This window comes from Glycine soja, chromosome 5 (assembly GCF_004193775.1).
Source record: "Glycine soja cultivar W05 chromosome 5, ASM419377v2, whole genome shotgun sequence".
In the NCBI taxonomy this organism is placed as follows: domain Eukaryota; kingdom Viridiplantae; phylum Streptophyta; class Magnoliopsida; order Fabales; family Fabaceae; genus Glycine; species Glycine soja.
The window spans coordinates 37,055,330-37,071,779 of record NC_041006.1 but is presented as its reverse complement, the minus strand read 5'-3'; the positions used below and the strand labels follow the sequence as shown (position 1 = coordinate 37,071,779).

The following is a 16,450-nucleotide window of genomic DNA, read 5'->3' as shown; positions in this document are numbered from 1 at the left end:
GTCTTTTCTATTTGCATCTCTTGTACTACGTAATTTCCCTAAAAAATAATATGTTTGACCATTGTTTCATTTGAAAAAAATAGGCGAAGGTATATTTCATTTATTTCTGGTTCTAATCTATATATATGGGTAATATAGTGATTCCATTATTTATTGGCACAACTTGATCTATAGGAGGCGAACAACGCCGAGCTGGTCATGGTTGATCACATGATTTGATAAGTAGGGAATAATAATGCATTGTCGTGGACGTCTGACTATGATACAATTATAATGTCCATGCTTTGATATGAGCTGTCCATCATACCCTGATTATGTAGCTAAATATATTACAGCTTGGTTTAGTTTGGAATGCTCAAATTAATTAGCACCATACGAAGCCTAAATTGGCAAGTTTTGAGGGAAAACGAAAAGATAAATGGCTATGTAGAGAACCTCAGGCTCAAACTAACAATCTACCATTGTTCTATGGCTAAGCTTGGGTGAAATCAATATTTGAATAATGATATACCTTGATGGCATGGTATCATGTAAAGTTGTAACTCTTGATGTAAATTTTATAGGTCATATAACTTTGTACATGTATGTATATTATATCACGGTTTCAACTACAGAATTTTTATCTGTGACTATAAATCTTCACTTTTCCTTTTAAAATTAGTAGACTGTAAAGACTTATGCATGATATAATCCATTATTATTTTAACCCATGAATATGACTTTGAAGGGCTACATTTGTGACTTTTGAGAAGTAAAGTTATTTGATTCATATTCCTTTAACGGGAGACAAACAAACTGAATGTGATTACGTGAATTAGTAATGTTTCAGCTGAATCAGATATCTAACGGAGAGCAATTTGAATCTAAAATACCTCAAAAACACGTCACATGTTTAGTATGTGGCGTGGCATCCACTTGCAACTATACTCGTAATTCAAAAAATGGGTACACACACAACACACTGCGCTGAATTTCTCATTTTCTAAGCATTTTTATGGTTATTCTCATTTTTATTCCCTTCTCAAGAGTCAAAGATTGGTCAACATTATCAGAAATCAAAAAGATAAGTTGGAATCTAAAAGCAAACTGAGATCACTCAGAGTCACAAATCATAAATAACATTATGCCACTAATCTATTTCAGAGAAAAAAATGTTACATCTGAACCCCATTTACAGATCTCTGCTGCAATGTTTTTCCAATCCAAATATAGATGTTTAGATAAGTCATCCATGAATAACATCACTTCACAGACGAAGTTAGGACATAAAGTTGCCTCTGACGTAACTACAAAAACGGTAGCCTCAATCACTGATTCTACAGACACTATGGCTATCACTTCTACATACACTTTTTTGGCCATGACTTTGTATCCTAATCTATAATGCGTCCTACATCAATAAGAGAACTGTGATTATGAAATACGCAATTATCAATTCTTACGAAGAGAAGAATGATACACTGACATGGGAGAACTTCCCCTCTATTGAATTTTTCCGATGATTTACCAGAAACCTCTGCAAGAACATAAACCATCCTTGAAATGGTGAAACCGGTTTGAATCTCGCAACAAAATTTCCCTCCCGGTTGTCTTGGACATGAACTTCCCCATCTCATGACAATCCCCACATACTCTTAGATTCTTGGTTACTCTAACAGTCCTCCCCTGGAGGCAAATTTAATATTCCAAAGGCCATGGGTAACTTCTCACTGTGTCCACATAGAAGCACTTCTGCCTATCATCTGCACTAATCAATGAATACCTCATCTTATTAGAGTAACCTTCCCTATTCATTTTCATTCTCAATTTTCTCAGCAATGAGTCTATCCTTTTGGCCTGGGGGTGTGAAGTATCCCCAGCAACAAAGTTATTAAACTTTCCTTGGACCTCTATCCAACTACAGCCTTGATCCTTTTTCAATCCACACTTACTTATCCTTCTTTGTAACTTTTTCACTTCTTCCCACTTTTTGGCCTTTGCATAGACATTCGCTAGAAGAACATAATACCTTGTCTTCTCTGGCTCAAGCTCAAAAATATGCTCTGGCACTTTTTCTGCTAGCTCCACATCATGATGTATCCTGCACCCAGAAAGCAAGGCACCCCAAATTGCAGCATCTGGTTTAATTGGCATTGTTTCAATGAACTTGTACGTCCTGGATAGATTTCCAGAGCGGATAAGGAGATCCACCATATACGCATAGTGTTCTAACTTGGGCTCGATGTTGCATTCGCTTCTCGTGGAATCAAAGAATTTCCATCCCTCTCTCAGAAATTCAGAATGAGTGCAAGCATAAAGGATGGAAGTGAAGGAGGACTCTTCAGGCTCAATACCTGCAATCCTAATCTTATCAAATGTGGAAATTGCTTCCTTTCCAAACCCATGCATGCCATATCCAGCTATCATAACAGTCCACAATCATATCCTTATTAGGAATCATATCAAACAGTTGCTGTGCAAGAAACCCACATTTCACGTACATATCAACAAGTGCACAGGCTACATGTAAATCTGAAAAGTACCCTTTTCTCAATATGTGCCCATGTATCTCTCTGCCTTTCTCCAGAGCTGCTAAGCCTGCACAAGCTGGAAGGACACAAGCCATTGTAATGTCATCAGGCTTCGATTGTTTCTGCATGTCCAGAAACAGCTCTAGAGTTTCATTGGGAAGTGAGTTTTGTGAATAACCTCCAATCATCGTATTCCATGAGACAATGCTCTTGAGTTGAAGTTGAGAGAAAATTAAATTAGCTTCTTCCATGCTTCCACATTTTGCATACATATTCATGAGAGATTAGAGACAGGCAAACTTGATCCCATGTTGTTCTTTTTAATGTAATTGTGTACCTCCCTTCCTTTATCCAAGGAGTTGCTACAAGCACAAGCATGAACAACGCTTGTGACAGCATAAATATCTGGGCTAAGACCTTTGCTTTGCATTTTGTCAAATAATCTAAGAGCCTCATCATGTAGACCTTCTCGAACATGAGCAGCTATGATTGAAGTCCAAGAAACTATAGTTGTTTCACCCATCTTCACAAAAACTTCATTTGCACCATTTAATTTACCACATTTAGAATACATGTCTAGTAAGGTGTTGTTAAACATGGCATCCCCACTAAAACCAACTTTCACTCCATAAGCATGAAGAATTCTACCCAATGTAAGGTTGCCAACATTTGCACAAGTCACAAGAACGTTAACCACGGTGACCGAATCCACATCGACCCCCAAATTTAGCATCTGGATGAAAACTCAAGTCCATTTCTGGAAAACCCATTCATAACACACCCACTAATCATGGAATTCCAGGAAACAACATCTCTGTCACTCAATTCATCAAACAAAATGCGTGCACTCTCAGCTTCACCACATTTAAAATAAGCTGCAATTAGAGAGTTAACAACAGCATTATAAGAACCAAAACCCAGTTTTAAAACATACCCATGAACCCTTTTACACTCCATCACCTTTGCCAATGCAGCAAAACACTTCAAGATACAAGTAAATGTATAAGAATCCCCTCTAACTCCCAACTTCTGCAATTTCTCAAAAAGACCCACAGTTTCCCTGTAATTACCAATCTTTGCATATTCAGACATCAAAAGATTCCAGAGGAAAACCTTATCATTGAGGATCCCATCAAATATTCGTCTCCCTTTAATCAAATCACCACAATTCACATACATAAAGACTAGTTTTGCCCCCAAAACCTCATCAATTGCCATGCCATCGGAAGTGATAATGGAATGAACCCTCTTTCCATCTTCCAAAGACTTACGCTGAGTACAGAGCTGCAACACAAAACAGTAAGTATTCAACTCAAGTTCAGACTTTTGTGACCTTGTGATAGCAATAGCTGCACCACAGGAGACATAGCAACTACCAGACCAATAAGAAACCGCACTAAGCCCACTTACCTGAATGACTATGCATAAGAGGGGACAGCATTTGTGCTCACCATTCTGTTAGGGGACAGCCATAGTGCTCCCTCAATTCTGTTACAACAGAATTGTTATAGTTTGTTAAGTACCAATAGCAATGTAAGCCTATAAACATCAAGCAATGAATGAGAAGAAGGCAGAGAAGAATTATCAAATATATGTTAGTGTAGTTAGCATAGTGTAGCTTAGCCTTTGTCCCTAACACCATGAGAGCAATTCCATGGCGTTTCTTAGATCACCCATTTCGCAGAACTTGCAAATCTTTGTATTTTTGTCCGCGATTACGTTATTGTGGGTGGTCTCGGACAAAGTCGCAGAGACACCAACACTGCTACCGCAAGAAAGGTCCAAATTCGAAGGTGACAGACATGTTGTCCTAGATTGTCTGAAGAAGATGAAACAATTCGGATTTTGCATAGTTTGATTTGTTCCTATGACAATGATATGTTGGATAAGTGCTCAACGTTGCTATGCTTTTCGACACGGTTAGCGTTGCCCTCTCTGTCTTCGTCTTCAAACAACATTGATGCCACTATACATACCTACACCAAAAAAAAATAAAAAATTAGGCCTCGTTTTCGTTCTAATCTTCTAAGTTCCCACGTGTCCTTATGTTAAGGATGTTTGACATTATTGTTTGCATAAAATGCAAAAAATACTTCCGTTGCCGGGACTTGAACCCGGGTCTCTCGGGTGAGAGCCGAGTATCCTAACCAACTAGACTACAACGGATTGTTGATACAATAAAATTTATATTACTTAATTATATTCATCAATAACTCACTACGCACATATGGTGAGCTCCTGTGAATTTTTTAAAGAATTACAGTTGAACTTGAAGTATTCGTCTCCATGCTCTCAATTTTTAAAAAAATTCCCGTGCCCAAACCTATATTATATGCATGGGTAATATTAACTTCGATACCCCTGTGCCTTTTCAGATTAGATAACTAAATGCCCGTATCCGTATTTTATAAAACATGACTAAAATTCAAATTATATTCAAAGATATTTCACCAAACATAATCTTTTAGTAAAATGAGGAATATGATCAAATCAGTGACAAACCTAAAACCTTCCGAATATAATTTGCCCCACAAGGATTTTATTTCATTAATATTATATGTATGTATTATGTGTATGTCATACCCCCAACAAGTTTACATGTGTATTTAATCCATAGGTTAAATTTTTTTATCACGAATAAATTTTGCCCCACATATATGTAACTTCAAAATTAAGGCAAGCGTTCGGGAGCATATAGCTTTTGACAAGCCCAATTTTACTTAGGTTAGAAGCTAGAACATTTGCAAACAAAAAGAAGGCAATAGAAACACATCGATAACAAATGACATTGGATTCTTTGAACTTTAGACTAGCAGACAAGTCAACAGAGATTAGAAAAAAGTGAAAAAACGAAAAAGGGAGAAGGAAAATCAAGGAGAGGCTCTTTTTGTTTGATTGTTTTACAGCGAATAATGTGCTGTTTCTAAGTTCTAATATAACATTTATGCTTTTGGGAAACAGTAAATTATCTTCTTTGCTTTACTCCTTTATAAAATGGATCCCGCTGTTATATATATCTCAGTACACCACACGCACTCCAATTAAAAGAATGCAACTAGGAAACAATTTGATCGCAACTTGCCAAGTTGGTAAGTTTCTTTACAACCAAATTTCAAGGCTTCAGGGAACTACATACCCAGAGAAATGTGAAGTTGGTCATGGTTAAGCATTACCACCCCTTCAGAAAAAGAATATGCAAGGAGCCAATGATGCACTCATCATTTAGGCAGGGATAAAGATTTGAAGGGAAGAATAGTATTTGACTCCTCCACTAGAACATATTTACCCTGAAGAACCATGGTAGAACAAAAGCTATTACCAGGCATGCCATTAAGAAGTTACAAAATGGTTGTCCGCGCCAGCATCCACCAAACCTTCTGGATGAGGTATTATCACTGTCCATGAATCTAGTATCATTCCACTCTTCAATAAATCCATTATCCGTAACATCCGAAACATTTTTTGCAGTCTCACCACATATTTCACACAACCTGTGATCATGAAAGGTAACATAGAGCAAAAGGAACCTCAGGATTACTGAACTAAAAAACTAGTTTGAATGTGAAACAAGATTGACCATGCTTGGTGATAACATTCTTATAACCATGTAAATGTTTAAAAAAAACACATGTAAAGTCTTCTCTCTCAGCTTAATAAACAAGAAAGGTTTTCAAATTACAAAAAGTACTCATAGAGCTTCCCCCACAAGTACATAGGATGTGAATGGAAAAAAAATTACTGGTAGAGCTTCCCCCACCCCCATCCAACAGCTTTCAAATTCTTAAGGGTCCTAAGATGAAAAAAGTACAAACATGAGAGTAATTTCAAACACAAATTAGAATTCAAATGACCAAAAAACAATGGTATTCCCAGACCATTCTTCACCAGGAACAGTATAATTGTGAACCACAAAAATTTGAATTTAGCATACATATGAACCATCATATCATAATTTGAATTTTGATGTAAACAATATCAAAACAGCGACTGAGACTCTGACAAGGCTCTAAATTGAAGCAAGTTGAGAGAGAGCTTCTCATATTATTTCATATATTCATATATTATACACTAAACTAATGCTTGATGTCATTATTTGGAATTTTGGATGTCAATTAACCTCAGTTCACAACCACTAGAAACCAGGCCATTTGCTAATACCTCAGAAGGAAAACCAACAAGGTGTCTGGATGCATTTGCCCAACTCACCCCTCATTGAAGTCTATTACCAATAGAAACTCCATGTGTCAGGGCGCATAACAATGATATCAATTCTCCAGTTAGAGATGTACCAGTAAAAATTGAAACAGCTATGAGCTGCATACATTAACCAACTGACTAATGATAAACAATGAAGACAATTTCAAAAGTTCATCCTCAAATTTACAAATATTTTGGAGTTATGAGTTTAATATTGATGAGATAATAATAGCAATAGAATTGCAATTTAGAATTTCCTATTGATGATAACGAAATTTAATAATGACAATAGTAACGCTAATGCTATATGCATAACAGCATAAGTATGCAGCAGAACTTCAAAGATTTCACAAGACAAGAAATAAAAGAAAAAATCTACCTATTAAGCAAAAGAAAAAAAACAACCAACTATTATCAGGAAAGAAATAAATGTTACAAATTATTAAAATAATGCACAGCCCAAGATGATTTCTTTTTCAGAAATTCTGAAATTGTGCCAAATGGGATTACTAAATACTAATACTAATTAATCAGAAACATAGAAATCCTCAGGGCATGTTCAATGTTGCAGGCATTAACAAAAAAGTTCAAGAAAAACTAAACAAAATGTTGATCTACATACTAGAAATAAACAAGTATTAGCAAAAGCAACAGTTACCTGTTTCCTTTAAGCTTGAACCATGCCTCTGCACAATGACTATGCACAATCCCTAGCTCATCTTTACATGCACAACCGAGCTGAATCAAATCTGTATTAGTAGTAGCACTACTTGCAGTGCCAACATCTGCTGCTTCCAATGGTTGCCCAGAGGCCAGATGGCAAATCCTACAAATCATTTCACCTTCCAAATTCTCACTAAACCCATCACAGCTGTGACAGTTTATATCAATCACACATGAATTTTTATCTGTCTCAGACACCCCATTTGTGACTTTCATGGACACCTTGTTCAACCCTGATTCATTAGGTTTTGCTTCCAATTTCCTATTATCTCCATTGACACACTCAATCTGAGTAGAAGGATCTACTACAACACAAGTCTCGGGTACTTCCCAACTAACCAAATTTCTTGAACTATAACTAGTTCCTTGATCAACCCCATGCAATGTATCATTAATTTCTTGTGGGTCACCCATGTTCTGATCATTAACTTCTTGAGACCCCTCCTTTAGCTCCCTATTCAATCGAAGATCATTGCACATCTCTTCTGAAGTCCCATCTTCCCCACTTACATTAACTCCTTCACCCAAGCTATGTCCACCTCCTGCATCAATTGCATTTCCTTCAACCAATTGGTTAAAATCCTCATCCACCCTTTCATCGACATGATCCAAAATCTCACCACTGCCTTTGCTTTTTGCCTGATCCATAACCCCAATATCAAATTCTTCCACTCAGTATTTCAAAACCTGAAGAAATTTGGAAAAGAAATTCCTGACAATACATAACGCATTCCTCCCACAGTGATAAACCCAACAAAAAAAAAGCAAAAAAAAAAAAAAACTTATGTTCTTTACAGAGGATGAACAATGTGACCAAATAAAAGGCGGAAAATACATATCTTTCAACAATCCCTTTTCATGTTTTGAGACATAACCTTCAGATATTGTTACAAAAACATAAACACACGCAAACAAAAAGGTAAAAAATGAAACTTGGATTACCACCAATAGGATGTTTCACCCGAATCAGACACGAAGAGGAGGATTTACCTCCAACGTTAGATTTTAGAATAAAAAATGAAACTGGGCATGTTTGAATCCAAGCACAGCGCCTTAAAAGCTCTGGACTTTGCCTTTGGTTGTGGGTGTAGTTGGAAGAATGGACAAAATTGTGATTATTTATATGTATGAAAAGGAGTAGCAGCGTTAGGTAAGGAAAGTAACTGGGAAAATGGTAAGAAAATTGAAAAAAGAGATTGAGTGCATTTGAATCATTTGATGGAATGGATTAATGTGTAAAGCAAAGGATAAGAAATTGAGGTTTTTGTCTTTATTCCATGATTTTTCCTTAAACCCTTTTACTTTTACTACATGTTTTAATGGACTTTGATAAAATTATTTTTACCATGATATTATTTTTTCACTGAAAACCAAACATACACACAATCACTCATAAGTTTAGAAAATATTGAAAATAATACTTATTGTTATTATTATTATTTAACAACAAAAGGCAAAAAAATATTAAAAAACACTTAAGCACAAGATGTGACAAGTGCAATTGTAAAGTGGCATGCTTTCTATATAATTACATTACCAAATCCATGCCAATACATTATTATTATTATTATTATTATTATTATTATTATTATTTAAACATTAAGTCTTTGCAATTTTTCAGTAAAAAAAATTCTTAGTAATTGTTAAGATTGATTTTAATAATTAAAATAGAAAAAATAATAGAAATGTTATACTGTTACATTTTCAATGTAATAAATATTTTTATGATAAAATTAACTATGAAAACTAACGTTAACAAAATTAAAAAAAAGGATAACTACTAATAAATCAAAAGAATTTATTTATCAATTTATAATATTAATTATAATTTAATGCCAGTTATCTGAAAAAAAGGCCAGTTTAAATGAAGGAATACAAGGAGTGCTTAAAATATCTTGTATTAAAGATTCATCATTTTGCGTTTTCACAGTCAAATTCTATAAAAATGTGACCGTGTGTGAAACAATTAAAATATAATGTTGGTATAACTAATTAATTAATTAAAAATCAATAAATTTACTATACACCACAATTTATGATTTGATATAAATATAAAATACATTTTTCATTCTTAATGAATAAATTATTTACTCATAAAATATTATTTTTTTAAAATTAAGATGTCTATTTTTTAATAAAATATATGTTTACATGTCTTATATCTTATATCAAGTAGATTCATAAAATATTAAAACTTTTATACAAATATATTAATAGTATAAAAGAATTTTACACTCTCATCTAATTTATAATATGAGATCTAACTTATGTTGATCTAAATTTTCTCCTTTCTCTATTATAAGTATAAAAAAAATGATTTCACGCTTATTAAGAATTGATTAATTTCATTAAATTATATTAATTCTAAAACAAAAGTATTTTTTCCCTAAATTACCTTTCCTTTAAAACTTAATATCAAGCATAACAAATATCTCTAATTGTATTAAATTAAATAAAGGATATTTTGAAGATAATCTTATTAAATAATATAAAGTTATTAGTTAATTTTTGCTTATATTTGAGGAAAAAAATAAGTTTATTGCTTATAATAAAAACAATAAGTAGGTTTAAAAAGATTTTGATCCTTGGAAATCCACTCAAATTCAGAAGATGCTATTCATATGGTTAAAGGCCTAAAGGATCTTCATGTTAGTGATAAGTGTATTGTGGATGCGATTAAGGCAAGCATTGTGCCTCTTATGAGTGTCCAATTTGTTCATGTGTTTAGAGATTGTATTAAGGTGGCTGACCATTTTGCTAAGTATGGTCTGTCCTTAAATCATGGTTTAGTTTTCTTAGTGGAGGTACCCTTGTTTGTGGTATCTACTATCCAAGCTGAGTTTCAAAGCTGGGTGTAACTGTTCTGTTTGTTATTGTTATTCGGGCGTTTGACCCTTTAATCAGCACAAAAAAAAAAGGTTAAAAAAAATTAAGTCTATCTAGCTGGCTCAATTGGCCTATTGGGATAGGCTTAGCTCCTAAAATTTAGACCAGAAAAGTTTAGTTTAATTGACCCAATCATTCAATTAACCATTTTAATTTTATTTTTAAAAAATCTATATATATTTTAGGATTTTATAAAATTATTTAATCTTATTTTTTGTTTATTTGTAATTAACCCGATAGCCTAACATAAGACTAAGTTTGGACAACAAAATTTGCAGTAAGAAAAAAATTTAGCCAAATTCAACAATTTAACATTCTCTCCTGACGAGTCTGGAAAGACTGATTTACCAAATATATTAATTAATTTAGATATATTTCAATCGCATTCAGTAACTTAAATTCAACTATATAAAAAATAGTTATACTTATATCAAACTCTAAATTGAACAAATATTAAATCTAACAAACAAAATGGAATTCTATGAAGAGATAAGTAAAGCCTACTACTAATTTGATTTGCTCAGTTCTCGAGAACATTTTATCATATGAATTGGAACAATCAAAAGATAAGATGTAGGAGTACTCTTTTATTAACAAACCGGAAGTGTGCCTCGTATTAAAAAAAACAGCTCTAGAGCACCGAAACCATGTGATATCTGACAACATCATTTAGTCAATTAATAAGAAATAGAAGAATGATTAAAGTTGTGTTCATGGTACAATTAGTTGATGAAATACTGTTTTTTTTTTAAGATGGAACTCTTGTAACCATAATTTTTCTTCTATCACGTGAAAAATTGTCAGTTGTACGTGATTAACTATGATTTGAGTGTTAGTAAAAAGGAACACAAACCATGTATGAAGGGTAGAAAATAACAAATTAAAGAACATATTCCCCTTAGGCTTTAGCCTGCTATTTCTTGCTCACATGGTTTTGATAAACTGGTATTTGCATTAACAAATGCATATTAGTAGAAGCCAAGAATCAAGTTAGTTTCAAGAAATCCGTTCCTGAGCAAACGGACAAAATTAAGTATCTCTATTTTAACAAAAATACCTTAACCACTTTGCCAAAGTAGAGAATCTTGAGCAAAAAATTGACAGTATTTTTACTTTATATATATATATATATATATAAGAGGACTTACTTACACTTGCGAATAATTAAATATTTTTCAAATTAGGAGTTTTTGTAATTTACTACATTCCACTTAGACAAAAAGGCACAGGGAAAAAATCTAGTGGCATGGTCATAATCCTTTTCTCCTTAATTAGTTAATTTAGTTTGTCTTAAATCATGGTGCTCCCATAAACGGGATAAATAGTATACGTATTTCTGTTAATTATTTATTACAAAGAAAGATCGGGTGATTAGTTATGATCATCCATTTTCATTCCTGTTGTATACGGAGGCAAAAAGAGGAAAGAGATAAAAAGAGCTGAGTTCTGGAATAGGGGAGCTGAAGATTCTTAAAATACTTCACTGCAGTTATAAAAAAAATATTGACTTATAGAAAATAATGAATGATTAAGATTTAAAAAAAACGATTTAACATATTTTTATATTAAAAAATGATGTGACATTTTACGAAGAAAGGGGGCGTCGAAAATCATGGGAAAAAACAAAAAAGTTTTTATAAACCAGCTCCCCAGGTGCATGTTGATTGACGAATGTTTCCTTAGCAGATTCAAATCGTGAACCAGAGATAACTAACAAGTAAAGTCGTCAATAGAGTGATTTTAGGACGAAAATATATTAATTATAATTAATTAAAAAACATTAAAATGAGGGTTAATTAAGTTTTTAATTCCTAAATTTTTTAAATTTTGATTTTTAATTCACAAACTTGTATTTGATTCATCAAGGTCCTTAAACTTAAAAAAATTAATTTTTAATCCCTAAATAAAAATTTTGAATTCATTATTTTTATTTATTTAATGAAATTTTAAGGATTAAAATCTGATTTTTTTCAAAAGTTTTAGGGATTTAAAAACTTAATGAACAAAGTTAAGAGACATTGGCCTGTCTTTAAAGACTAAAAACTTTAATAAAAAAGAGTTAAGAGACATTAACCAATTAAACAAAAATTTATGAATTAAAAACATAATTTTAAAAAATTTAGAAATTAAAAACTTAGTTAATCTTTAAAATAATAATTAAAAAATGATAAAGTGTTTGTTAAAAGTTTTGAATTTTTAATTGATTGTAGTACTTTAGTGAATACAATATATATATATATATATATATATATATATATATATATATATATATATATATATATATTATACATAGATGTATGAAACTCGTACTTACTTTGCGACAAATAGAACCTATGTATGTGTTTGATTTGAGGAGAAATTGATTCTAAATTTATACTAAATTTTATTTTTCAACTTATTTTATAATAAAATATTGAGACATAAACCACATTACTTTAAAATTAATTCCATTCAAAATGAATTTTACCGGCATACATCTAACCTAAACACACGGCAATAAGAGTGGATATGTCTTTTTCGTTTGCAGCTGTTGGCTTGATTGAGATTTCAAAGTTGAAACCAAGTGCTGGCAGGGGCCTTTGCTAGTTGATATGAATGCTCACAAGTCACGACCACTAATCTCATTCCCACTATGCATTAGTCTTAATTTGACAACCATCTTCAGATAACGGAATTTCATTTAATTTTCTGTGGAATGAAATCATTCGTTGAATTAAGGCAGAAGTTTACAGTAGAGAATACATGACATGCTGCTCATTCTTCAAATACAGAAGAAAACACCCTGTATTTACATATTCGGGGTCATTAGGTCATGTAAGCAATATAGTACATTTTTAACTCCTCATTCCTAATTAATCCCTCGGCCTTGGGTTGGTAAAAACGAAACTACGTTTACGTAAATAGTCTAATTGAATATTTACTTAATAATTTTATTTTATACTACAACTAATGCCATAAGTTTCATCAAGGTAAATTATTTTTTTTTTAAAAAGTGTTCACATTCTAACATGTTTTAGAGATTTTCCTTTTGTTACTCGCTGATTTGTCGGTTATTATCTTTCCATAATAATAAAAAATGACCATGACCCATGGCCATCACTTAACCAACTTTTTCTTCATCTATCATTATATAAGACATCTTATGTTAGATATACATCTGAATTTCATTATTCACCTATTACAAGATTTGACTTTGACATTGAAGTGTTTGCACAGGTGAACGCAAGTCTCATTATTCACTAGGAACCGCCATTGCCACCGCCAGAGCCGTATGCTCCGTCCATCGTGTTTGTATCTTTCCAAACAATTGGCGATAGAACTTGAACCTCTAAGTCTAACATACTAAGTAGTCCTTAGAAAACCTTAATAAATCATTTTTGCATGACCTAAGGTGATCAAAGGAAGACACTCTATTTATTTAAATATGATTGGTCCCTAGGTCAAGGATCCAATCGTCCTAGACGATTCCTTCCTTCAAGCATTGAGCCTACAATAAAAAAATATATTAAAACAAACTAAATAAATTGCAAGAATTATAATTTTTTTCACAACCAGCTAAATTTCTTCTTACTCAACAAAGAAAATGCTACTAAATAATTTGCTGATAAAAGAAACCTTGCAGCTGGCTTGGGACAAAAGTAGGGGCTTTTGCAACTCAATTTAGTTATCTTATTCATCAAAAAATCACCCGAAGCAAACTAATAAAATGTGATTTAGTTTGGTTCGATTTTCATTTAAAATAAAATTTAAATCAAACTAAATTAATATTTTACCGTTTGGTTCAATTTGATTTTTGTGATTTTTACTAAAATATTATTTCATTAAAGTCTATATACTTTATTTTCATCTTTTAAATTAAATTACATTAAAAAATTACTAATAATAATTTATGAAACTTATTAATGTTAATCCTTCTACAATAAATTTTTTCTAAACTTTCATCTATTATAGACCAAACATATCTTTCAAGAATCGTTGAAAAAGAAAAATGATAAACATTATATAAGTTTCATATATATATATATATATATATATATATATATATATATATAACACTACAAAATATTATAAAACTCAAATAATATACACATAAAATATATAACATTAAAGAAATATAAGTATTATAGTTTGGTTCGATTTCAAAAACACAAATCGAACCAAATTGATCAGTTTTTGAAAAATATCATCCACACAAATCCAAAACAAATCAATTTATTTGGATTTTCAGTTTTATTTTAAATCAATTTAAATCCGAACGTCTCTATACATAATGACAAAAATAAATATGGGACCACACAATATTTGTTCTCAGCAAAGCGAGAAAAAAAGCGTAGAAGGAGAGAAAAGGGGACGTTTTTTCAATGTCCGGTCAAACCGTCACCCTATCAAGTGGAGACTGACCACAAAAACAAAATAGGACGCAGGAAAAAAAATGAAGCGGTATTATTAGAAAATAATACCTCATTGACCCATGAAAATGCTTGCGAAGGGGTAATACCGTAAAATTCTAATTCCTTTCTACCATTATATGGCTTAGCTAGATTTTCTTACTTTGTACCATCATGTCATGTGCAAAACGTACCGTGCAAACATCAACACGTGAGAGACAAAATTCCTGACGCCCAAAGTGGAATTAACTTGCTAGGTTATTTTTCTAAAAGAAAAAATTAGTAAATAATAATCGATTCATAATCTAACAAATCTTCTCTGAAAAAGAAAATCTAACAAATCTTCATAACTGACAATATTCAGAGTTGTAATATTTCATACAACAAGATCAATCAATTTTTGGAGGCTATGTGTACGTAAGATGATAGTATTTATCATCGACAACAAACTAATTAATCATGTCCACAGGCTCAAATTGGTTCAGAAGCAATAGTGCACTGACACGCTCAAAAGGACAAATCTACGCATAGATCCCCCATGTAACATGAAAATTGAAAAAGTCCGAGCAATATAATAGACTCAATGGAGACAAGTGTTTGAACAAATTTAACTTGAAATAGGACTACATGGTCAACTAGACAACTCGTAATAGGATCATGTTGTTCAACAATCAACATCGTAAAACTTAAACGTAACTATGAATATCACACTAACGATGTTAAGCTTATTATTTTTTTGGTTCATAGAGCAACCTCTAAACATGGTTTCATCAAGACAAAGAGTAACACCTTCAAGAACATCGAATCCTTCTTACATTTTTGCTTCCATCTTCATTCCTGAGAGGAGACGAAGATTTGAACGTATAAAAATCACACTCTTATCCTGTGTTTGAATGGATACTTTTAACTGAATAATTCATTTTAGATGAGACATTGAATATCTATCATTTTAAATTTAGTATTTGGATAACAATTTAAAAAAAAATTAAATATCTATGATTTTAACAGAGAATTTTAATTAACAGAAAATGAATAATTTGAAATTCTCTTAAAAATTAAAGAATTTCAATTCCTCCACACACTCACTCCTCGCTCTCGATCTTTCCTCTCAAGAGACATTGTTCACTCCACTCGAGCCACACATTCTCAACCCACCCACTCTCGTTTTGCCTTAGCTCACCAAAACGAAAATCGTCGCCGACGACAATGGCTTTACTCTTCTCGCACGCAACAGCAACATCATGAATGTGAGTGTTGAGCTGGTTGGGGCCATCGGTGTGGCTGGTTTCAGAGGAAACGGAAGTGGAACCGACGGTGGCGGTGGCAGTGGCTCTACACTTGCGCTTCTTTTTCTGGTGAGGAAATGAAGGTTTGGGTTGCGGTGGTTCCTCTGGCGCGCCCCTGTGTCTCATCTTATATTGAGAAATGCAAAAGATCTCTGCAATTAAATGCCTTGAGAGAGATCTGTCTCTCTTTCTCTACCTGGTCATGTCTGTGTATGTTTAATTTGTACAAAAAGGGAAAACTCTCTTCGTCTGCATATTTATATATCATTTACTGGTAATAATTAAACTAATCAAGGCTAAATCCATGATTTACATCTTGAAAACTAAAAACTTTTTTAACACACTGTCACATGTTACTTGTGGCTTTTTCTAACAATCTAATCAAGGCTAAATTGAATTACTTTAACTAAACAAGGAAATTAAAATACAAGAAATTGAATTGCTTCATCCAAACAAAATG

The 16,450-nt window shown here is 32.5% G+C and overlaps 1 protein-coding gene, 1 non-coding gene and 1 pseudogene across 4 annotated transcripts; all 3 read right to left on the bottom strand.

The window, feature by feature from the left end:
- Positions 1–1,096: 1,096 nt before the first annotated feature.
- Positions 1,097–4,557, bottom strand: LOC114412947 (annotated as a pseudogene). The gene is made up of 2 exons (XR_003666849.1): positions 3,921–4,557; positions 1,097–3,794 (listed from the first exon to the last, which is right to left on the bottom strand). The product of XR_003666849.1 is annotated as a pentatricopeptide repeat-containing protein DOT4, chloroplastic-like (transcript).
- A 46-nt stretch (positions 4,558–4,603) lies between these two features.
- On the bottom strand, positions 4,604–4,676 carry TRNAE-CUC. Its single transcript has one exon. It is a non-coding gene; the product is annotated as a tRNA-Glu (tRNA).
- Positions 4,677–5,371: 695 nt separating this feature from the next.
- On the bottom strand, positions 5,372–8,609 carry LOC114412946. 2 transcript variants are annotated; one of them, XM_028377066.1, is made up of 3 exons: positions 8,373–8,609; positions 7,366–8,117; positions 5,372–6,001 (listed from the first exon to the last, which is right to left on the bottom strand). In XM_028377066.1, exons 2-3 carry the CDS (start codon positions 8,076–8,078, stop codon positions 5,782–5,784), a joined length of 933 nt encoding a protein of 310 aa, XP_028232867.1. In that variant the 5' UTR covers positions 8,079–8,117; positions 8,373–8,609; the 3' UTR covers positions 5,372–5,781. The 2 variants fall into 2 exon arrangements, with proteins under 2 accessions (XP_028232867.1, XP_028232868.1); XM_028377067.1 differs by having other exon boundaries at positions 8,421–8,609.
- Between the last annotated feature and the right edge of the window lie 7,841 nt (positions 8,610–16,450).

Excerpts from the sequence above, each read along its gene's own strand:
- LOC114412946 (XM_028377066.1), bottom strand. The coding sequence starts at position 8,078 with ATGGATCAGGCAAAAAGCAAAGGCAGTGGTGAGATTTTGGATCATGTC. Across the intron at positions 6,002-7,365 it reads TTCAAGCTTAAAGGAAACAG|GTTGTGTGAAATATGTGGTG; the intron begins GTAACTGTTGCT and ends TCATGATCACAG.